The 21,450-nt window shown below is 55.9% G+C and overlaps 7 protein-coding genes across 7 annotated transcripts; 2 read left to right on the top strand and 5 right to left on the bottom strand.

The window, feature by feature from the left end:
* Positions 1 to 578: 578 nt before the first annotated feature.
* N657DRAFT_662423 (uncharacterized protein) lies at positions 579 to 2,158 on the bottom strand (the record flags this gene model as incomplete). Its single annotated transcript, XM_062795143.1, has 2 exons — positions 2,060 to 2,158; positions 579 to 1,747 (listed from the first exon to the last, which is right to left on the bottom strand). The coding sequence occupies exons 1-2, from the start codon at positions 2,082 to 2,084 to the stop codon at positions 579 to 581; spliced, it is 1,194 nt and encodes a 397-aa protein (XP_062649870.1). The 5' UTR covers positions 2,085 to 2,158.
* Positions 2,159 to 3,014: 856 nt separating this feature from the next.
* On the bottom strand, positions 3,015 to 3,831 carry N657DRAFT_291948 (uncharacterized protein). The gene has a single exon (XM_062786641.1). The coding sequence runs from the start codon at positions 3,686 to 3,688 to the stop codon at positions 3,101 to 3,103; it is 588 nt and encodes a 195-aa protein (XP_062649869.1). The 5' UTR covers positions 3,689 to 3,831; the 3' UTR covers positions 3,015 to 3,100.
* A 52-nt stretch (positions 3,832 to 3,883) lies between these two features.
* On the bottom strand, positions 3,884 to 4,143 carry N657DRAFT_679095 (uncharacterized protein; the record flags this gene model as incomplete). Its single annotated transcript, XM_062796143.1, has 2 exons — positions 3,884 to 3,974; positions 4,031 to 4,143. 2 exons carry the CDS (start codon positions 4,141 to 4,143, stop codon positions 3,884 to 3,886), a joined length of 204 nt encoding a protein of 67 aa, XP_062649868.1.
* Positions 4,144 to 7,632: 3,489 nt separating this feature from the next.
* Positions 7,633 to 9,098, bottom strand: N657DRAFT_567344 (uncharacterized protein; the record flags this gene model as incomplete). Its single annotated transcript, XM_062788502.1, has 5 exons — positions 7,633 to 8,424; positions 8,484 to 8,606; positions 8,678 to 8,764; positions 8,887 to 8,949; positions 9,012 to 9,098. The coding sequence occupies 5 exons, from the start codon at positions 9,096 to 9,098 to the stop codon at positions 7,633 to 7,635; spliced, it is 1,152 nt and encodes a 383-aa protein (XP_062649867.1).
* Positions 9,099 to 9,477: 379 nt separating this feature from the next.
* On the top strand, positions 9,478 to 13,112 carry N657DRAFT_642863 (uncharacterized protein). The gene is made up of 3 exons (XM_062792428.1): positions 9,478 to 9,962; positions 10,028 to 12,123; positions 12,184 to 13,112. The coding sequence occupies exons 1-3, from the start codon at positions 9,638 to 9,640 to the stop codon at positions 12,919 to 12,921; spliced, it is 3,159 nt and encodes a 1,052-aa protein (XP_062649866.1). The 5' UTR covers positions 9,478 to 9,637; the 3' UTR covers positions 12,922 to 13,112.
* A 299-nt stretch (positions 13,113 to 13,411) lies between these two features.
* On the bottom strand, positions 13,412 to 15,828 carry N657DRAFT_632248 (uncharacterized protein; the record flags this gene model as incomplete). Its single annotated transcript, XM_062791134.1, has 4 exons — positions 13,412 to 13,521; positions 13,586 to 15,160; positions 15,219 to 15,655; positions 15,734 to 15,828. The coding sequence occupies 4 exons, from the start codon at positions 15,826 to 15,828 to the stop codon at positions 13,412 to 13,414; spliced, it is 2,217 nt and encodes a 738-aa protein (XP_062649865.1).
* A 764-nt stretch (positions 15,829 to 16,592) lies between these two features.
* N657DRAFT_662418 (DUF676-domain-containing protein) lies at positions 16,593 to 20,624 on the top strand. Its single transcript, XM_062795142.1, has 2 exons — positions 16,593 to 19,914; positions 19,951 to 20,624. Exons 1-2 carry the CDS (start codon positions 16,831 to 16,833, stop codon positions 20,389 to 20,391), a joined length of 3,525 nt encoding a protein of 1,174 aa, XP_062649864.1. The 5' UTR covers positions 16,593 to 16,830; the 3' UTR covers positions 20,392 to 20,624.
* Positions 20,625 to 21,450: the final 826 nt, after the last annotated feature.

The following is a 21,450-nucleotide window of genomic DNA, read 5'->3' as shown; positions in this document are numbered from 1 at the left end:
AAGGGAAAAATGGCACAGAAGGGTGTAGTGGAAGAAGGAGGGCGTATCGAGGAGGAAAGTAAAAGACCATTGAAGAGGCGTTAGAGGTGTTTGCGGCTGTGTAGCATCTGCCGCAAGACTGGCCGCAATGCAAGAACATACCCGGAGGCTGAACAAATAGATAGTTCAAGCGAATCCGGGCGATTGCAATTGATTTCATCGGTTCTGGTGGACTATTGACAGTTTGGAGTGGTAAGGTCTGGAAAAGTGCGCCATTCAATAGTGAACCACGTTATCTTCATTTCGGAACTTAAGTTTCACTGGAATTTGGTCGTTTATGCCCTTTAGCCCGGACAGGTGGCACAAAACCCGCACCAGGCAGACTCCTATGTACTGTCCGCGGCAGCAGCCAGCTGACAACACAGACAGTACGACTTGAACCCATTCCCCCTGGGATCATCCAATGCCTTTGTTATCCCATCCAATCCATCCTATTCTCCCATTAACGCCATACCTAGTAAGGCCAAGAGGAACTAAGAGACACGAGATCGATGGTATCCGCATACAAACCCCAAAGTCATTCCGCACCGTAAATACTCCTACGCCCTCGCCAGACTCTCACTCTCACTAACAACGCTCCCCACGTCGGACCAGCTCCCGGGCGTGGGTACGCCGCCACCACCATCCGTCTCGCTCATGACATCGAACTCGTCCTCACCCCTTGACTCGCCCAGTACGTCGCGCGCAACGTCCACTCCAAATCCAGCCACCGACGCCGAGTCGGTTGGCGTGAGCTGCCCTTCGCTGATCAGTTCGGGCTCCGAAACGGGCGTCCGTGGAGTGCTGGGCAGCGGCGAGTAGAAGCCTTCATTGTGGGACGCGTTTTGCTGCGCCGCCCACGCCTGGATCGACGCGTACGCGCTGCGATCGTCTTGCCCGGCCGTCATGTACTCGTCGTCGGCGAGCTCGCGGTCCAGGGTCGCGCTGCGGGAGGAGGAGGTGGTTGTGGTGGTCGGGGAGGCCGGTTGTTGTGGGCCGTCATGGTGTTGGTCATGGTCTGAGCTTGTGGCCGTGCCGTACTCGCTGGGTGCGTGGGAGGCAAAGTCAAAGATGACTTCGCTTGCTGCCGCGGGGACTGGCACCGGCTGCAAGGGGGCGGCGGCCGATGCGGACTGGACAAGCGGGGTGGCGTTGTAGATGTCCGACATGACATCGTCGCGGGCTGGGGGGAGCAGGTCGGAGCGGTCTTCTAGTTCGATGCCATACTCGTCGCTGAAGGGGTTGGTGAGCAGCCTGGCGTTGAGTCCGCGAACAGCTTCGACGTTGACTCGGCGGCGGAGGACGTTGGAGGACTCAGCGGGCCAGGCATTCGCTCCGGTGTTATAGACATAGGTGCCGCTTTCGCCTGCCCCGTCCGGCTGTAGGAAGTCGTCAAAGGTCGAGCCGCGGGGCCGCTGCTGGGCTTCTGGGCTATGACGCTGCTTTTCGGTCTCGCGGCGCCTGTTCCAGTACATCAGCTCCTCCCGCTGCCGCCTTCTTGTTTCCTCGTCGGCGTCGACATCATGAGTTTGATAGAAGCCCTCGGCGTCTTCGGGCCGGTTGAACCGAGGCTCTCGGCTATTAGGGTTGTTTGGGTCGACGTTGTCTCCGAGCGAATGAAGGGCAATGGCTATGCGTCTGCGGAGGTCCTCAGCGGCGCGGCGGACCTCCGGTATTTCGTAGATGGCAATGGCAGCTGCCACGGCTACCGAGGCAGCGACGATGCCGACTGAGGCGAGAACAGCGTGGTTAACAGGTGGCATGCTGACAAGGCGGGGCAAGAATAAGGATGGCCAAGAGAATATGTCGAACTCGAACTTTGAGCGTGTTACGTGTTGTTATATCGTTGATGGTGGTGAATTCCCCGACAACCAGAGCAAGCCTTCGGACACGACATCTTGGGGCATAACAGTAGAGACTGAGAGATTGCGCGTCTTTCACGGGGAGCTCGCCACTTCGCCAGACTAGGCACCGTGATTCGCAAGTCAAGCGCGGGGCAGACAGGGGTACGGGAACACAGGGAGGCAGCTGTAACTCTCACCTTTGGCCGCGACGGGGACCGGCATGATTGACTGGAACAGGAGGCCCTTAAGAATCCCAACTCGCTTCCAGATTGACAACCAGAGATTGATGGGCGGCAAAGTGGGTGGGAAGATGGCAGCGGCAAAGCCGACTCGGGGGTTGGTGTGGCTTTTGTTCAAGCACCCGGACCCAGAGCTTACGTAGTGGCGGCAGCCCGGGCAAGGCGGGCCCGGTTCCGATTACAGCCCGCCTCGGTAATCGGGACAAAGGCGCAGTTTGTCTGGCTTCCATGTTGTTTCGAGACGAAATACGGAAGTATTTTTCATTATAACGATTTGTACTTGTCGCTACCAAAGAATCTGCTCACCACTTTATATATAATCAGCAGAATTAGCTAGTATTCACAGTAGCTGTAATAGATCCCAATTCGGGGAGGCGGCACTGCGAATGCCGATTCAGTTCTGCTAATCGAAGCTAAGGGAAGGAAGAGGGAGAGTATACGTCCGTACAGGATGCGCGTCTGCGACGCGGGAAAGATAAGTAGGCGCACAGGCCACCCACCGATCACCCACCGCTGAGAGCATGAGTCCAGGGCGCGCTTTCCGTCACAAGCCACCAATTTATAATACTACACCGTAGTAATTAGGCGCCAAAATATGGGCAACCAATTGATAATGATCCTGGTGTCAGCGTTCTCCCAAAACAGTTTCGGGACTTTTCCTGATCTTGAGAACCCTATTGCCAAACCATTAGTCACTCCTGAACTTCCTCCCTCACCTGACCATCTGCCAAATCCAACACACGTCCGGATCCGTAGTCTAGGGCGCCAGACCACATAGTCCGAAAGGCCTGTCTCCGCGTATACCATGTAAGAGGATCGCTCGGACATCGGCTTGATGATGCCCCACCCGTACCTCTCTGGATCGTTGTTTGAATGATCCGTACGGGCTGTACTGTCACGACGATGAAGCGAATCCGAAGCCCGAAAAGGAGTGAATTCCGAATCCAGACTCTAGCGCGGCACGCGGGAAAGAACTTTGTGGACTAAAACAGTCCTGTACTATGCTTCCGCGATGCCACTGTCAGCCGGCAACTCGGTTTGTCCGCGAGAAGTTAGGGCGTCGTTGTCCAGACGAACAGGGCGCCACCCAGCCAAAATATATATATATATATATAACGTTATAACGTTATTTATACTAAATAAATAAAATAGAATAAAACAAAGTCTTTCCCGGCGTTTCCGCCCTGCAGCCAGTAGGCTGCGCATTCTGCGTCGGTACGAAGAGCCTTTCCAACATATACACAGTAGTGCCGTGGGGCCCTGACCGAAAGCTGGCACACGCAGGGAACTCAAGCAATTGTTGATATGCCGCGGTGAAAAAGCTATACCGACGTTGCGTGAAAACAATCTCATTATAAATTTCCCAAAGGTAGAGAACCCAACCCAACTGTTTTGTCCACCGTCCTGAAACACGGGCAACGTACTGTAAATATGGAATTGATGAACCGCAGATAAACGACGGCGAGCACTCGGCGAGTTTGGCCCAACCACGAAATCCGACCATCCGTCCCATAATCGAGATCCACCTAGAAAGGTGGGTGTCGTCAGACCCCCACTGTAGCTGATGATGAATCCTTCTCCGTCCATCGGCCTTCCGATCCGTTCCACCCGCAACCTGGTCACCTTCCGGGGAGAAACTGGCGCTTTTATACTCCATCTCCGCTGGGGTATAATTTGCTACTGAGATGCCGCGCGAGCGATCTGCCGGTTGACGTGTCGTTCTCCGCTAGAGGTAAGTGGTGGGCGGGAGCGGCCCCCTCTTCGATGTTGGTATGACAAGTCTCAGTGAGACCTCAAGCTTGAGCTGGACGAAGTGGACGACGTCGTCTCAATCGACGAAGACGAGCCGGTCCGCTCAGCCTTCATCCTCTCGCTAGATGCTGGTTAGCACTCTGATGTGCCACTGAGAGGAGGAAACAAAGCCCTTACTGGGTGGCACGGTCCATGACGGTACATTGCCACTTGGCGTTGCCAGCCTTGATGTGGAACTTGAGGCCCTTGTTCTCAAGAGTGGCCTTGAGGGCTTCCTGTTGGTGCGGCATGTTGGAAGTGTTATGTGTTTCCGTGGCGTTGTGGAACGTGGGATGGCCGGCAGTGCTCGGCGTGGGAGAAGACGTATAGGTGGACTTGACAGAAGGGAAGATGAGTGCGGGAGAATCAAGGCGAGGGAGTTGGGGAGCGGAGGATCAGGGGAATTATATAGACGAGATGCCCTACCGCTTGCGGCAACGCTCAGGAAGGGCTGTTCGTATGATCCAGCCGCCCGTGTTACAGGAACGCCTGTTGGATTTCTGGAAAGGCAGGTCGGAAATGGGCCGGTGGCAGGCAGGCAGGGTGATCCCCATGCAACAGGACAATGAGCCATTTGTGAGTACGCCGCCTCCCGCGCTCACGCGAACCCCGGTAAGGTACCCTTGACGTTGCAGCTCCGTCAGGGCCCTCCCCACCATCTGGTTCTGGCCGACAAACAGGAGAAACCGGGCGTCTGGGCAAGCCTGGTTGATGCCGACGGCATGGCTTAAGTCCCGGCTACAGTGTAGGAATTCGAGTAACAATATCAGGTAGAGTATCCGTAAGATTTAGCGCTTCCCCGGACAAAAGCATCCCGGGTACCGGGTACCTTGATCCAGTCGATCGGCTAGCCCAAAGTGGCGGATTCAACAGCCCGGCTTACAAGCGAGACGCGGCCCATGGTCTCCGGATGGAAAGGTTCCAGTGCAAGAAGCCCACGACGAGACGCTGGACAGCGTCGGTCTGCGCTCGCACATGTTTGTCCAGTCCATGCCTGGTATTCTCCACTTTGGTGCGAGAGCAGAGCGAAGCAATGCTCAGCATTCTCAATCCTGGACAACTAAGGTAGAAACAGCCCAAAGTTTCCGTTAGCGCTCCCAGTTTCGGGTGATCGCAGAAAGCCAGAACTACGATGCCAATGGCAGAGCCCTATGACAGACGCCACTGACGGCTCTGCTGGCCTGTTCGCACGCTGCGCAGCTGTCCTCGTGTCGTCGGCGGCTGCACGGGTAACGCGGGTGTTGCCATGTAATTCGCTGTAGGGCTTGGCGTCGGTGAACAAACCGGCAACGTGCCGCATCCCCTTGTCATGGAAGGCCAACTCTGCTGCAGGACGTTGCAGGATCGACGGCCGAGTTTGACATTTGCAAGTACACGGTAACACGTAGTACGCTGCAGGAATGGTTGAGTGATTTTTTGGCACTCAATCGGAGGACGGTACAGGGCGAGGTGGTCTCATCGTCCGTCTGGCGCTGGGTTCGAATTCTGGCTCCAAATCCCATGGTGTCCAGTGTGCGTGATGAATTTCCCAAAACTGATGTGGGGTCTCGAACCTTTCACTGCGCGCCCCAAGTCCTTACATTTCCACAAATGTTGTTTTATCGCTAGCGGCGACCCCAGTTCAGGTTTCGACGTACCAGGTATCGTCCAATGACAGGTCACCTTCGTTCTGTCTTTGGTAAGTGGCGGTGAATTTGCCCTTGTAAGTCATAAACTCTCCCATTCTCTGTGTTTTCCAATCTCCCACCTTTGACGAGGACCAAGCTGCTTCCGACAGCCAACACCACGCTGGCGAGGACTCACATGCCAATACTTGCGCGGCAGAGATATACCGATCTTGGCGGGAGCATTCTGTACCAACCTGGCTAAGCAAGCGGCTTGAGTGGGTTTCCGGCTGTTTTTTACGGGATACTCGCAGCTTCCTGCCTTTGCCTCCTGCATCTTCTTCCATCCTATCCTCCACCAAGTGTTGCCGCTGAAGTCTCGGCGATGATTGTCAGGCGGAGTCTGATCCGGTCCAAGGGCGAGCGGGCGTGTTTTCGGTTGGCGGGCACATCCCGCGGTATAGACACGTGTATTCTCCAGGATTCTTTTCTCGCTCCATGTTTGGAACATATGCCGCTCATAGTCATCCCCATGGATTCTAGAGCCTCATGCTTCGATTCCCTAGACCCCATCCCTGAATTAGCCAACAGCAGTTCCACACTATGGCGGGACCAAACCACTTATTTCCGTGTGCTGATTCGATCACTTGCTTCCATGAATACGGTGATGCCTTCGATGATAAGAAAGATTATAGCACCAGATTGAAATATCCCTTTCGCGTTATCTTCCGACAAATTGAGCGGCTTTGGCCATTGCTTGTCCCGTGCGGGAGGTCGGGGCCGATTCCGCCCTACCCCCAAAATGGGGTGAAAGGGAGGGAGTGTGAGTGTATCCAGGGCCCCGTTACCTTGGAGAGACAAGCGTTGATTCTGGCTGTTGTACAGGAAGCGCCCAGCTTTTCAGAAGGGGCTCGCGTTTAAACTCGCCACGCGTCGAGTCGGAGCCGGCAAGACTCATGAAGCCTGACTTCTGGTCTTGTGGCTGCGCATGATGCAGCTGCTAAACCAAGGCGACGAGAATGACCTGAAGTACGTGACATCAGGTAGCTGAGGAGTTTGGCTCAGTTAGCACGGCGGTGGTAACGTGAGTCAAGATCTGCTAGGACAAATAGCTTAGCTCCAAAGAAACGGCTGGTCCTCCAGCTTTAAGGAACACCCCACGATGAATTGCCGTGTCCGACACTGCTGCAGGTCTTGTATGGCTGGCTTGACAAACATCCGGGTCAGCTGGATGTTTGCCAGGCCTATCAACGGCTGCCACCGGAATCCGCTGGTTACATAAGGGCCGCCACCCGTCTTGGAAATCTGTACGATGATGGCGGGAGATGGGGGGTGAAGAGGTTGAAACAAGGGGTCAGTTAGGAAGCTGCCACGAATGTCATCAATGGCTCTAATTGATTAGAACCTGGCTCTGCTACTCTCTTGACTTCGGCCCGATTTCATCCATGCTCCCGGAATCAAGCCAAATCATGATGGTGGACTGCCATCCATTAACATCGACGTTCTATGGTTGTCGACTGAAAGGAGGTCTAGTGTCTCCGTAGACGAATCTTGTGGCCCAACAGTACCAGCCATTGCCTGCCACATATAGGTACAACACCATTCAATGCCGTTTGCAGGCTGTCCATCATGTGACAGAATAGGTTCCATGCCCAGCCGGATTCCAGTTTTCACACTACATTCCGCAGACAAGACAACTCATCCACATGCGCGGCTTGTCTCCTTGGCCGTGTTCTGGTACTTCTACTACCCCTAGGACTGCCGATTTGCTACCCAAGCATGCCCAGTAAAGCCCAGCACGTCTGTTCTTCGGGCATCTTGGAAGACGCTCCTGGGCAGTGAACGCAACGTCGAAGAGCTAGCCCCTCCCCTCAGCCTGCCGCCCCCCCGATGGCTACCAACGAAAGCATCTCAAGGACATGTTAGACTTCCCGCCTCTTCGGCATCTGAACGAGCACATGTTGTCCCCGTACAGCCCCACCCGTACAAGGCAAACTCAAAGAAGGGAGAGCACAAGTTAACAGAGTGCGTACCACGTCCGGAATAGGAGAGCGTCATTACAATCGTCATCGTTAACAATCAGCCAAAATGCTATCAAAAGTTGGCCGCGGTACTAGTACAGTCTATACATGGATATCATAGCTTCTCGATGATGGCCGCCGCAAACTCGTGCGTCTTGGCCTTGCCGCCCAGGTCACCCGTCAGCGCCTTGCCCTCAGCGAGCGTGGCAAAGGCAGCCTTCTCGATCCGGTCCGCGTACTCGTTCAAGCCCATGTGCCTCAACATCATCATGGAGCTGAGGAGCAGAGCGGTGGGGTTGGCGAGACCCTTGCCGGCGATATCAGGAGCCGAACCGTGGACGGCCTCGAAAATGGAGCACTCGTCACCAATGTTGCCCGAGGGTGTCAGACCCAGCCCGCCAATCAAACCAGCGCACATGTCGGACAGGATATCGCCGTAGAGGTTGGGCATGACCAGGACCTTGTCGTTGTATGGGACCGGGTCAGTCGTCATCTTCAGACACGTGTTGTCGAGCAGCTCGGCGTCAAACTCGATATCCGGGAACTCCTTGGCGACCTGCTTGCCAACGTTGAGGAAAAGACCGTCGCTCATCTTCATGATGGTGGCCTTGTGGACGACGCGGACCTTCTTGCGGCCAATGGCCCGGGCATGCTGGAAGGCGAACCGCAAGACACGTTCGCTGGCCTCGCGAGTGATAAGCTTGATACTCTGGACGACACCATCCACCACGACGTGTTCAATGCCCGAATACTCGCCCTCGGTGTTCTCGCGAATCAGCACTGTGTCGACGTTGTCGTAGGGAGTCTTGTATCCGGCGACGGACCGGCAGGGCCGCAGGTTGGCGAAGAGGTTGAAGGTTCGGCGGAGGGTAAGGTTAAGGGAGACGTGGCCCTTGCCGATGGGAGTCTACAGCAACCGTCAGATGTGTGCAGCGGTGCGAGTCAGACTTGCATGCATGGACGTACGGCGAGGGGACCCTTCAGGGCAATCTTGTTCTTCCGGATGCTCTCAATGGCAGCGTCTGGAATCGCCGTCTTGCCATCCTTGAGGATAGGGTCGACGTTGATGGGCTCCCAAGTAATGGGGGTCTGTGATGTTGTGTCAGCGTTTATTCGTCGCAGCTTGCGCGCCGCCGGACGAACGGAAGTTGGCGACGAACCTTGGCGGCGGCGAAGATGTCCTTGACGGCAACGGCAATCTCAGGCCCAATGCCATCACCCTCGATCAAGCTGACAGTGTAGCGACCCTGCAGCCAGTGTTAGCTACGTCCGCCTTGTCTATGGCCGTGATGTGTTTTGAGTGATTTTCCATGCCAAGCCAGCAGTTGCGGTGGTTGGATAGAGGCATTAGAATCCGGCGGCTGCCTACCTGTGCATCTTTCTGTCCATTGAACTTGGCAACCCGGTCTTGCGACGAATATTGTCTCTGGTTCTAGAAGGCCAAGTTGTCAGTGCAAGTTCCCGTCGATGGTGGACAGGCCTAAGTTGGCGAACCTGGATCGAGAAAGAGACGGCCACACGGGGAGCTGCGCGCCAGCATTGGCGCTGCACCGGGGCGGCGATCGAGCGGAGGGCCAACATTATGACAACGTCTGCGGATGTCTTTTCTATTTAAGGGTGAGATGGGTCAGAGGGTCGAAAATTAGGTCGTGATGCGCCCCAAGTCTGCAAAAGGAGGTTGTTATGGCTGGCGATTTTGGGCGCAGATAAAAACTGATCGAATCCAAATTCACCTGCAACCAGGGCCGGGACCCACTGTTGATGCAAAGGTTTGGCGACGGGAACCGGCAGTGGACCGTGCACGTGCAGGATGCTCGTCGGCTGTATCAAGCCCGAGCTCGAATTACGTAGCTCGGTTGAAGATCATGTGCTCGGTATCCGTCGGATTTCACCTCCTGGCGGCAGGGGTGAAAGATCCCTGAAGTCCTGATGCCAAGCAACCTCCAAGTCGTTAGAATCCCGCTTATTATTTCTAGGCACCTAATCCTTGTTGAACCTAGAAACCCCCAGCTGCAGCTTGTAGCCGACTCGCAGAAGGTGCCAACAAAGGGAGAAGCATCTTGCTTTCATCGATTGAACCATCAATTTCTGGCGCTAAAACGTCGTACCAACGCCGCAGTATGGCAGATCTCGAGCGGACTGTCCTTGATTTTTACCAGATCTCGACGATCAACCCCGTGCAGTGGCCCGCCGAGAAGGACAACGACAGCGATGTGTCGGATGAAGAGATGACCAAGAAGATGCCCAACAGGAGGAAGTCGAGGTATCAAGCTCTAGAGAGGGCTGTGAGCACCCGCAGCAGCATCGTCCCAGGATCCGAAATTTCGGGCAGTGGCGTCGGTAATTTGGTGCAGAGGGACGAGCCAGACCCCCTTGGCACAACAGACAGCGTTGTCCGGACATTGAAACACATCGGAGTGCCGCTGCAGGATGACCTGAGGCTCCGTGAGTCTGGCCTGCGACATGGTGTGTCTGGAGGTTAGCGCGATTGACACATTGCTACCGCACAGGCAACCGCTTCCTCCTCTCGTCAACGACCTTCTCCCCGGCCCTGTTCCTCTCTCAGATGCATGCGACGGCCGACACCCAATCCCTGATCAATGGGCTTGAGGTTCTTTCCAAGTCGATTGATCAAAAATCCGCGTCCCTCAAGGTACTCGTGGAATCCAATTTCGAGCGCTTCGTCCGCGCCAAGGCGACCATCGACAATGTCTACAAGGAGATGAAATATCGCGGTGCCGACCTAACGCCTCCGCGTGCCAGAGGCCACTCTCGTCATGCTAGCAGGAATAGCTTTCGAAGTCGAAGTGGCAGCGGGCCCCCGCCCCTGAACCCACATTCTCCTGCTGCCGATCCGCGCAAGAAGAATGCGCTGATGAAGGAGAGCGAGTACGGCGTCTTGGGAGTGAAGGCGCCGCTGCTAGACGTCTCGGCCAAGGCAGAGGATGTCTGGGGCCCTGCGCTGGGAGGGAGGGAGAAGGAGGAACACCTCAAGACGGTGGCATCCGCCCTCGATCAATACAAGGAATATGTCGAGACGAGCGCGATAATATCGGACAGCATCAAGCGCAAAGACCATGAAACCCTGGTCGAAGAGTATACGAAAGCCAGGAGATTCGCAGACGAGGCGAAGCTCTTGGCCGAGGAGATCAAGTCGTCGCAGCCCACCGATGACCAGCTGTACCGGATTTTGCTGGCAGCACGGATGTGGCACGATGTCGAGGAGCAAATCCAGGTTCTCAAACGAGACATCTGGCGAAGACTGATCTCTCCGCACAATATGACCAAGGCGGACGCTCCGGGTCAGCGAGAGGATGAACAGCACATGGAGCTGATTTCGCTTCTCCTAGAGCTTGGGGTTGAGGACAACCCGATCTGGGTCTGGCTGCTGAGCCGCTACGACTACCTGAAGAGCAAGATCCAGTCCACTGCTGAGCGGTCAAAGGTGGAAATTGAGATTCTGCGTCGCCGCCTGGCCAACGCTGAGAAGCCGAGTCCACAGGCGATCGCATCCCATATGCGGGCACTTGGAAGACAGGCAATCGATAGCATGGCAAAAACCTTCGACTCCTCCGATGTCATCGAACTTTGGGAGATGAACATTGCTTTTATGAGCAATCTCCTGTCGCCGCAGGGAATACTGGGCGAGGTCCTGGAGTTCTGGCAAACTGTCCAGGGCTTCATCGATGGTAAAACGCAGAGGAGCATGCCAGTCGGTTACAACGGGGAGTCTAAAAACCACCACCGACTTTCCCAGCAAGGGACAATAGATCTCCAGAAGGGCACTGTTGAGTTGGTCGGCCTGATCCGAGACAACGTTCTCATGTTCTTTGCCGGCCCTCCGCCAGAGGACATCTCGCTGCTCTACTCGCCAATGCCGCCGCAATCTCCGGGGACGCCAGGTACCTCGGCCTCCGGGTTTCTGACACCAAGAGATCCCCGCTTCAACTTGGATCTGAACAACCCGCCACCCCCTTCACCGAAGAGGGGTGAGGCTTGGGAAAAGTTTGCTTTCTGGCCTCCTTGGTCAAATTCGCTCAGCGGTGTGCATTTCCTTTCCAAGATGCTTGCACTCGTAGGGACCGCCGCTTCAGACATGGCTTCTATCTCTCCAGTCGGGCAAGGAGATGCCGCCGAGGTTGAAAGGATCAAGTCTCTGGTGGGCATTGCCAGGGAGAGATGCGTGACCGCGCTTTGTGCAGCATGGAACAGGGATGCCGAAAACATAAAGTATGTTGAGGACTGGAACCGATCGCCCGACAGCCGCGACGTGACCAAGATGCCAGCAAGCTTTGCCGCGTTTGAGGGCGCCTTGCTCGGCGGGATGCAGAAGATACTTTACATCTCTGAAGCCATGTCAAAACCGGGGGCGGAGGATATTGTCCTCCCCCCGCCCACAAAGCTGCTGCAGATGGTGCGTAGTCAATACGTAACGACCCTCTACAAGGCCTTGAGCGGGATGGTGGAGAATGCCGAGCGGTACCCAAAGAAGACAAACGACGAGTGGACGGTTGAGGTTGACGGCTATGTCCTGGTCAACAACCTTGCCGTTTCACAGCTCTCGGCGGCTACGCTGGGGGGAGGCACGATAGATGCCGGCGACAGAGTAAGGGCTCCCATCCCGTATTCCATACATTACTCTCTCCCTAGCTAACTTACCCACCAGAACGTGCGCATGCTCCTGACCCTCAGCAATCTCCAAGCCCTCCGCTCAGCTGTGGTACCAAGTCTCAACACCCAGTTCGAAAATGCCTTCTCAGTCAAGCTCACCGACGAGACCAAAACGATCCGCGACGTCCTCAGCCAGATCGACGCCCGCCTCTTCCAGTCCTACACCCGCCCCTCCATCGACTCCCTCCGGCGCACCATCCGCGCCGGCGTGTCGTCGCCAGACTGGATTCCGCCACTTGGCACCAAGCCGCGCGAAGCGCGGCCCTACGTCTACGAGGCTCTCCTGTCCCTCGTGCTCGTCCACACCCAAGTATCAACCACGGTCTCGTCGCTCACCACCGAAGTGCTCTCCTACCTTCTCGAGCAGGCGTCGCGTGAGCTGCTCGACGCGTTCAAGACGCGGCCCCGGTACAGCCTTGAGGCGCTGATGCAGGCGACGCTCGATGTCGAGTTCGTCGCGCAAACGCTGAGCCACTACACGACGGACCGGGCGTCGGAGCTGCAAAGCGCCATCTACCAGGAGCTCGACTCGCGCACCGACAATGACGCGCGCGCCCGCCTGCAGGCCGAGCTGCCCGAGATGCGCGCCGTGCTGAAGCGGCTCAAGGAGGCGAGCAAGAGCGAGTTTGCCTGCTTCAAGAAGCCCAAGACAAGAGCCGGCCCTGGTGTGGGGAGCGGGCCGGAGAGGAGAGATACGGGGGATAGTAGTGTTGGGGGTGACCGGGAGAGGTGATTAAATGATTCGCTTGTCGCACGTATTTTTCTTCTCTTGAGAAGGCCGTGAATGTGGGAAATGTCAGTTCAGCAGGCATCTGCTTGGTTACTCGTCAGGGAATGTCGATGCCGTTTGCTTAGAAGCTAGAGAACAACATCTAGAAACTGGTATCCGAATCTGCAATGGGGTATTTCTAACACGAGAGAACCTTGTTCATCCGTCCGTCTCTTTTCTTTCCGCGACATCGGAAGTGGACACCTTTTTCCGAAAATGTCAACCAACATTTCCCCTCCGCCTTACAAAAGGCCAAGGAAGGGGAGCATTATATCATTAGTGAAGCCATTGCTGCACTGCAGTTGAGTACCCGCGCGGGGGAACGTTATAATCGTACACGGCGTGGGCTGCTGCCGTGAAAAGCACGGGACTAAACCCGCCGCCAGAAGCGAAGTCGAAGAAAAAAGAAGCCCCTTCACAATGCGCTCATTCGCCAGTCATGGGCCGGCCTCGTTCAAAGGTCGGTATTGGGCAAAAGAAGAGTCGAACAAAACAAGAGCTCGAATGAGCGAGAATCGGTGGGCGAGAAAGCCGGGCGCTCCTGCTTTGCTTTCACTTGGGCAACTGGGACGCAATACGGTTAGAGTGACAAAGGGCGTGCTCGCGATGGAAAAACAAAACCACTTACAGTCAAGGTTGATCGCCTCAAAATACTCCTTCATGGCCGGGCTCTCGTCCTCCGTTACCAGCTTGCCGTCCACATCCCGGCGTGTTGTCCGAGGAAGCGCCTTGCGAATGCCCAGCAGCATGTGTAAGAGATTGGCAATGACATAGCCCTGCTGGGCGAAACTGACGGGCTCCTTCTCTAGCGGCCAGAGGTGCCGCAAGTTTTCCTGCTCCCAGGCCTTGAAGGCCCAACTGGACTTCTCGACGCAGTTCAGAAGGATGAGCACGGCGAAGTACATGTTGAAGTCGATTTTGACTTTGCTGTCTTGGAGCACGCGCTGCATTCCGGTGAGGAGCGCCTTGCTAGTGGCAGCCGCCTTCCTCTCCGCGGCGGCCGCAAGCTGAAGACATATCGTATTGAAGAGCTCTCCGTCTGTATCTTCCTTAATCGACTTTGCAGGGGCGTCTTCGGCCCATGCTTTGGCGCTAATCGTCCATTGACGCTCTCGGTCAAGTATCTCTACGAGACCCCACAGCTCAAGCGCTTTCTTGAGCAGCTCGTCGTTCGTCCTGCCGGCGACATCGGAGGCGGTCTGCAGGGTAACCTGCATGAAATGGGAAGGTTCACGGTTGATCATGTCTTGCAATATCTCGCGCATGTATGTCTCAACTTTGGTTGGTACATCCTGGTTGTCGTTGTCGAGCATGACAATGGGATATGTGGACGGCCTGTCATCGATGACGGCCGGGTCCACACTCTTTCCCTCAGCGTCTCTGTTTGGGTTTCGCTGCAACACCTGAAGCTGCAGGCGAGGAGCGCAATCTGGGAAATGACATGCCTCAACGACAACGCCGTGGCTGCCCAGAGCCATGGCTTGCTTGATCGAGTTGACCCTGGCCTGGGCAAGAACGATCTGTACCCCGGCGGAGTATAGGTCCAACTGTTCTGAGAACTTGGTACGAACGCAGCCTGATCGCCAGACACGCGGCGACAGAACCTTGCGGCAGGTATCACAAGGCGAACCTTGGGAGCAAGTCTTCCTGAGGACTCGGCACCGGATGCAAGCGCCAATCTTCCGCACCTCCTGGACCTCCTTTCTCCTCGTTGCATTGAAACGGGCCCTCGAGTGGCGAGACTTTGCCCCATTCGGACCAGCGTCCAAGCGGAAAACACCTTTGCCGAGAGGGGCCATTGTAGATTGGATGGGAGCATTGTTGATTACGGTCGCCTGAAATGAATCGGTCGCATATGTAATTTCCCCCCAAGGCGGCGGCGCAGGTGGTGTTGGAACTGAGGAAACGCTTGGAGCAGAAGTCGGCTCTTCTGTACCGCTCATGTCGGCCACCGGGAGGCTGTTCGTTGCTGTAGCAATGGCAACGGCGGCGACGTTGGCAGTAGCAGTCGCAGCCTCCGCAGCGGCAGCGGCTTCTTCACCAAGAATCTCGGGGTCGAGATAGGCGGGGTTCAAGCGAGCCGTGGCAGCAGCGGCCATGGTAATGTTTGCAGAGTCGGATCGTGCATCCTCGGCGCGTAGAATCTCTTGAAGACGTTCTTCAGCAGTGGGCGCTCGGTCTGCCTCGTCCGGGTGAGTTTCGGCTGCAAAAATTGTCAGCTCGATGCAATGTTCTGGTTTCAGCATCAGTCTTCCACGCACCCTTGATTGGATGTTCCGTGTCATTGTCCTGGTTTAGGGGCGGGTTATCGGCCGCAAACTGTGGTTCCTGTAGCTCGAAGCGCTCCGATGGTTGCGGACCAAGCGGTGCGAGAGCCGCGGCGGCCGCACCATTCGGCAGACCGCGGTCGTCGTTCTTCTCGTTCAGGTCAATTTGTCGCGAGACTTCGGCGAGAACACCGAGCGCTGTCCAGTCGCGCTGGAGCATGGGAATATCGACCGAAGAGCCATTGGCCTGAATGTGAGCTTGTACCGGCGCCTGAGATGGCTGACTCGGCTGGAATCGCTGCGAGGCATCGCTCATGCCTGAGAGGGCCAAGAGGGCGTTGACACGTTCGGCTTCGGAGATCGCCGGACATTTCTTGGTCAGATGGCTCGTCAGGCTGTCGAGTCGGCCGCGTGGAAAGTGTTCTCCGCACCTGTGGTTGCAGATCAATCGGTCAGCTACCGCGAGTAGTGACTCGGGAACAAGCGGTAGGTAAAGAGCGGTGGCTCACGCTTTGCAGGTGTGGGGATAGCGATTGCTCTGGTCTTGCAGCTTCGGGCCCCGCTCAAAATACTGCAGGATGAGCGGGTTCGGCCGTCTTCCCATTGTTGCAAGTTAATGTTCCGGGTGTCGCATTGATGGGCCGGAAGCTAAGGGCTGCTGGTAGTTGAGCTTTGTTCCGGTGCTGGGGAGGGGTCTTGTCGGTGAATACTGCCGTCAATACGATTTCCTGAAGTCGGTCAGGAATTTGGCGGTCAAATCCCGCCGGTCCTAACATTAGCAGGCGGGTCTGTCAGGTCACGTGAGTGGCACTTCTTGTATCTTACTCCGTACCCGTACTGTACACGTTTTGGGACAACCATGAATGTACAAATAGAGCCCAAAAGGGGGGCATAATACAAACCTAATAAGGAGACAGCACTAAGAATGTGTAGTGAAACATCCGACCGCCACGAACCACTGCAGTTAGAAGCTTATTCATGTGGCCAGAGTAATGAGATGCTGAGTTCCAAATTAAAAAGGAAACATCGACGGAGGCTATGGTCTGTCTGTCTAGCCAATTGGTTCTTGCAAGGTCAGGTCGGATATCCGTACGGTAGCTTATTCGACATGAAATCAGCCTGTCCCACTGTCCCAGTCCTCTCGACACCAAACTCGGACTTGCAAACCCGAGGAATCAGATTCTCGCAATTGCAAGAAGGTCAATGCGAGTACACTGTCGCTGTTGGAGGTACTCTGTACCTTAGAGTCGTTTCGTGATGCCGCAACCACCCACGCCAAGTACAGGCCAAGAGAACCAAGCTTTGGCTTGGCTGATCGTTTCCCGGCAGAGCCGCACTCTCATCAAACCAGCGCATCATCCTTGCTGACGCGTTTCGTCTGTCCGCTTCCACCCAGTCCGGCACCGTCCCCGAATCGCAGAATGCCCCTCCTGACGCAGCACCACGCCGAGCCAACCTCCACAATGGGATGAGATGAACAATCCTCAACGACCAGTCGGCCGCACCGAACCCCTTCCAATCTGAACCTGGCTGAGAACGGCCGTCTTTGATGCTGGCGGTTTTTTAGGCACGTGCCCGAGCCCCTGCCCCTGACTGCCGACATAGCATGCCCGCCATGTTGCTCCTCCACCAAACCGGCAGCGTCAAGATTGGCGAGGTGGTCCGCTACACCGTAACCTACAAGCCCTCGGCCGACCACATCCTTCCGTCTCCCGAGTGCCTTTACCTGCGCATCAAGAACACTTGCGCCATCGCTCTCCGCGCCGCCTTCGTCCACGGCCCCTACACACTGTCGGCTGCTGCATATCCCTCGACATTCAGGCCATTCGAAAAATTCGAAAACCCCCGTCGCTATGGCGTCCCCGAGTTCGAACCCATGCTCAAGGCCGGCGCCGTCTGGAACTGTCACCTGGTGGTACCTGACAACATCCGGCAGAGCGCCGGCGAGGGCAGCAGCAAACACGGGCACTTTGGGGGGGGACCCGACCATGATGCGGACACAGTGTCGTGGGTCATAGAGGTTGCCTCGCAGGTCATCTTCTCCAGCTCAGCATCGGTGCACTACGAGATTTTGTTGTCGCGCGACGAGAAGTCATTGAATCTCGGATCTGCGGTGCCAGTCATTGGGGGGCAAGTTCAAATGTCCCAGCCAGGCCGTGTGAGCGATTTCCAGCAGAGTCCCGGCGCAGTGAAGGACCACCCAGCCCAGCCGAAGGGCGTGTTCTCCAAAGCCATACACCTCAAGGTGGAGGACACGGCGGCTTTGTGGAATACTCCCGAGGTGCCAGGCTGGCACGATGTGGGATGGCTCCGAGCCAGGGAAGACGAGCTTGCCGATACGCAGAACGAGCCTGTTTTGGAGAGCGGAAAGTCCGAAGAGCCAGGGCGGCTGGCAAGAGTCAGGCAGAAGAGGGTTCATCTCGTTGTGCTCACACACGGGTTGCACAGCAATCTCGGCGGTGACATGCTGTTCCTCAAGGAGAGCATAGATGCTGCCGCCAAGCAGGCAAGGATCGACGCGAAAGCGCGCAAAGCAAGGGAGCGAGCTGCGAGAAAGCCTGCAACTCCTGAAACCAATGCGCCCGTGGATGGCTCTCAAGAAACCAATCAACCTTCGCCCCCTGTTTCTCCCCCAGGGCCGGACGCAGATAACGCTGACCAACAGGGGGCCGGCGACCGGGAAGAGGATCTAACTGATGACGACGGTGAGGAGGTCATTGTCCGTGGCTTCACTCAAAATGCGACAAAGACCGAAAGGGGCATCAAGTACCTGGGAAAACGCCTTGCCAGATATATCTTGTTGATGACCTACCCGGACCAGCCATGCTTGCCGACCGCCAAAGCAGCTTCCGAGGCCATTGCCCACTCGCTCAAGTCGAGCGCACAGAAGAAGGCTATGGAAGAGGCACACAAGCATAGTTCTGTTCATCATACGCCTCCACCGGGGGGTAAGCGACTGTACAAATTCACCAAGATCAGTTTCATCGGTCACTCCCTGGGCGGGTTGGTACAAACCTATGCTGTTGCGTACATACAAAAGCACTCGCCGCATTTTTTTGATTTCATTGAACCCGTCAACTTCATCGCCTTGGCGTCGCCGTTCCTCGGCCTCAACCACGAGAACCCGCTCTATGTGAAGTTTGCCTTGGATTTCGGCCTAGTGGGGAGAACTGGTCAGGATCTCGGGCTGACCTGGAGAGCCCCGACCATCGCCCGCAACGGTTGGGGTGCACTCGTCAGTAATCTTGGGGAACACGCGCAGAAGCGTGTATACGGGGAGCCTCAGCCGGAGTCCAAGCCACTGCTTCGGATCTTGCCCACCGGACCAGCTCATAAGGCACTGAAAAAGTTCCGGAACAGAACAGTTTACTCGAATGTGGTGAACGACGGCATCGTGCCTCTCCGAACAAGCTGCCTCCTTTTCCTTGACTGGCAAGGCCTGGGACGTGTTGAAAAAGCTCGTCGAGAGGCTGGTCTTGTGGAAACAGTCGTTGGGTTTGGATGGGCAGAGCTGACCGGCGCGACTGTCACGACCCCGAGGCTTGCGCCATGGTCACCCGTAGAGACGGAGAGCAAGGACGGGATTGACGGCACGGGCAAGACCACCCCAACAGGCCGAGAGGATTCTCATCAAGTTCCTCAACCACCGACCGATGCCGTGTTGGAGGACGACCAGCAGAGTCTCAGATCGATGGCTAGCCCGTACCGGGAGACGCCACCTCCGGAGCTGCAACACCTTCAGAGCTCAAGTACAACCACGTCAAATCCGTTTTCTTCTATCTTCAAATTATTCCGCAGCGAGACGCCAAAGCCGCAACCACCAGCGTCTCCCAAAGTCACCAAGATCTACCAGCGAGGTCAGACGCTCAAGGCGGGCGACTGGTCCGCCGCCGCCTCTGCTACCTCGTCCAAGGTCACGAGCGGAAGCGAAATAACAGAAAAGCCTGAGAGCTTGTCGGCACCTCCGCGGACAACCATTTTCGAATCAGCAGGCGACCTACTTAATCCAAAACTACCTCCTGTCGAATTCCTCATCGACCCATCCAAACGGCCTAGGACCATCTTCCACGACCGGGTGTACCACCCTGCGGACATCCCTCCACCACCACTGAAGCAGCGGTCTTCAAGCCCGTTAACTCTGCGCCGCCGAACACCGACAACGAACTCCTCCCAGAAGACAGCCCAAAGCGATATATCCTCGCCGGCCCCATCCCAACCAACAGATCTCGCAGTCACCAATCCCTCCCGACAATCCACGACCCCCAAACAAAGCACCTCCTCAACCAGCGATGGATCCACAGTCCACGGCCTCCCCCTGTACAGCCCGCCTCCCGGCAGCAGCAACGCCACCGACATGCCACCCGAAGTCGACATTGACACCTCCCAGATGCGCGTCGAAGAAAAGATTGCCCGCGCCTACCACCGCGACCTGTCCTGGCGCAAGGTCCTCGTCAAGCTCGAGCCAGATGCGCACAACAACATCATTGTGCGCCGCACCTTCGCCAACGCGTTCGGCTGGCCCGTCGTCCAGCACCTCGTCGAGGCGCACTTCTCGGACGCCGTCACGGCGCGCTGCCGGGACGAGGACGAGCCTGACGTCGAGAGGGCGAGGGATGTTCGGCTGGCGCCGGGGGAGGACGGCCGGGAGACTAAGCGGGGTGGGAAGGGGCTTAACGCGAGAGGGGAAACGGTTACGGTTGGGGAACGAGTTGGGGATCATCGGGAGAAGGAGGGGGAGGAGGGGCAGGGGGAGGGGGAGTGGGAGAGTGGCGACACGGTGCCGGAGTTGCCGAAAAGTCCGCAGCTCTCTCCGTCTTTGGTTGGGGGTGGTGGTGGGAATGGGCTTGGCGTGCCTGCTACAGCCGAGACGCCGCCGGCCCGGACGGCGCCGACTTCTCCACGCCCGCCGCTGAATAGGCTTGATTCGGTCACTTGGAGCGACCGGGATTGGGTGGATAGTGAGGATGAGAGCGACGAAGGCGGGAGTGGGAGTGGTGAGAAAAACCAGGGTGGAGGTTTTGGCATACCGGTTAGCGGTGGTGAGAAGAGCTCGAGTCCAGTGATGTGGAACTGGACGGAGAAGATTGTGGGAAAGGGGGCGAGCCGGCTTAAGTCAGCTGTTGGTGGTGGTGGCTCTGGAACCGGGCCTGAGGCTGGCAAGAAGTAAAGTAATCAACTCCTGACTGGGCAATGGTTCGTGTTATGTGGTTAACTCGGGCTTCACAGGGTGTGTCGGTGTTGGGTCGTTTCGGATAGTGGATGGGTTCCTGGAGGCGCGGTTCATAGAGATGAATAGATCTGCATATCGATCGTGGTTTAGCTAGGTCGTGTCAGCTTTCATTCCGTCTCATCCACTGATGCCTTGAGATTTGGAGGAACTGAGCAGTTAAGATAACTTAGATGTCTAGTATAGTCTTAATCTATTAATGTGGTCCACCATTGCGCGGCTCACCCATTGAGTGGCGCACTTTTCCCAGTACAACCAGCACATTGACTTCCAGACGTGTTTATTCCACCAAAACGATGTAGGTTCATTCCTCTGAACACCGAGTGCTTCTAACAATTGAAGCGATCCAATCAACACCGCGTATAAGTATCCGTCGGGCTGCAGAAATCTACAATGTACCCGCGACTACCATCCGCCGTAAAATGAAGGGCCAGTTCGCGAAAGCCGATAGCTATTACGGCCGTTCGAATCTAACGAAGATAGAAGAGAAGGCTATTGTTCAGTATTATTATCATTATTATTATTATTATTATTCCTATACCGCTATGCCCTAGGGCTCGCCGGATCCTCTATCACTAAGTGGTTTTTCCATTTACTTTAATGTCAAGTAGTTTTGTCTCTTGTCGAACCTATTATATTACGAACAGTCTTTTGATAGTATATAATTCCTTCTTGAATATCTATGCCATCCGTAGTTAATTGACGAATATTGGCGAGATAAGGTTAAGCTATAAGCTCTAGGTCACTATATACTAGAACGGATTCTAGGCTCTAACGTTAGTAGATAGAGCTTATTATTTGGTCGCTGGTTTAAAACAGCAGCTACTTCATATTCGCTTGCTAGGAGATTATAATAGGCCTATCGTCTATGCTAGTTCTTCCTATACTACGCGTGTCACAAATGAACCAACGAGAGTCAACAACGGCGGCTTACTTACAGAAGCCAGTGGGGAACGTAGGACGTTCCGAGCCAATCACTTAGGACCAATCGGAACGAGT

Source organism: Parathielavia appendiculata, assembly GCF_033297405.1.
Source record: "Parathielavia appendiculata strain CBS 731.68 unplaced genomic scaffold N657scaffold_3, whole genome shotgun sequence".
Taxonomy (NCBI): domain Eukaryota; kingdom Fungi; phylum Ascomycota; class Sordariomycetes; order Sordariales; family Chaetomiaceae; genus Parathielavia; species Parathielavia appendiculata.
This window is presented reverse-complemented; position numbering and strand designations above follow the sequence as displayed.

Excerpts from the sequence above, each read along its gene's own strand:
- N657DRAFT_291948 (XM_062786641.1), bottom strand. The coding sequence starts at position 3,688 with ATGGACGGAGAAGGATTCATCATCAGCTACAGTGGGGGTCTGACGACA.
- N657DRAFT_642863 (XM_062792428.1), top strand. The coding sequence starts at position 9,638 with ATGGCAGATCTCGAGCGGACTGTCCTTGATTTTTACCAGATCTCGACG. Across the intron at positions 9,963-10,027 it reads GCAGGATGACCTGAGGCTCC|GCAACCGCTTCCTCCTCTCG; the intron begins GTGAGTCTGGCC and ends GCTACCGCACAG. Across the intron at positions 12,124-12,183 it reads CGATAGATGCCGGCGACAGA|AACGTGCGCATGCTCCTGAC; the intron begins GTAAGGGCTCCC and ends CTTACCCACCAG.
- N657DRAFT_662418 (XM_062795142.1), top strand. The coding sequence starts at position 16,831 with ATGCCCGCCATGTTGCTCCTCCACCAAACCGGCAGCGTCAAGATTGGC. Across the intron at positions 19,915-19,950 it reads TTAACGCGAGAGGGGAAACG|AAGGAGGGGGAGGAGGGGCA; the intron begins GTTACGGTTGGG and ends GATCATCGGGAG.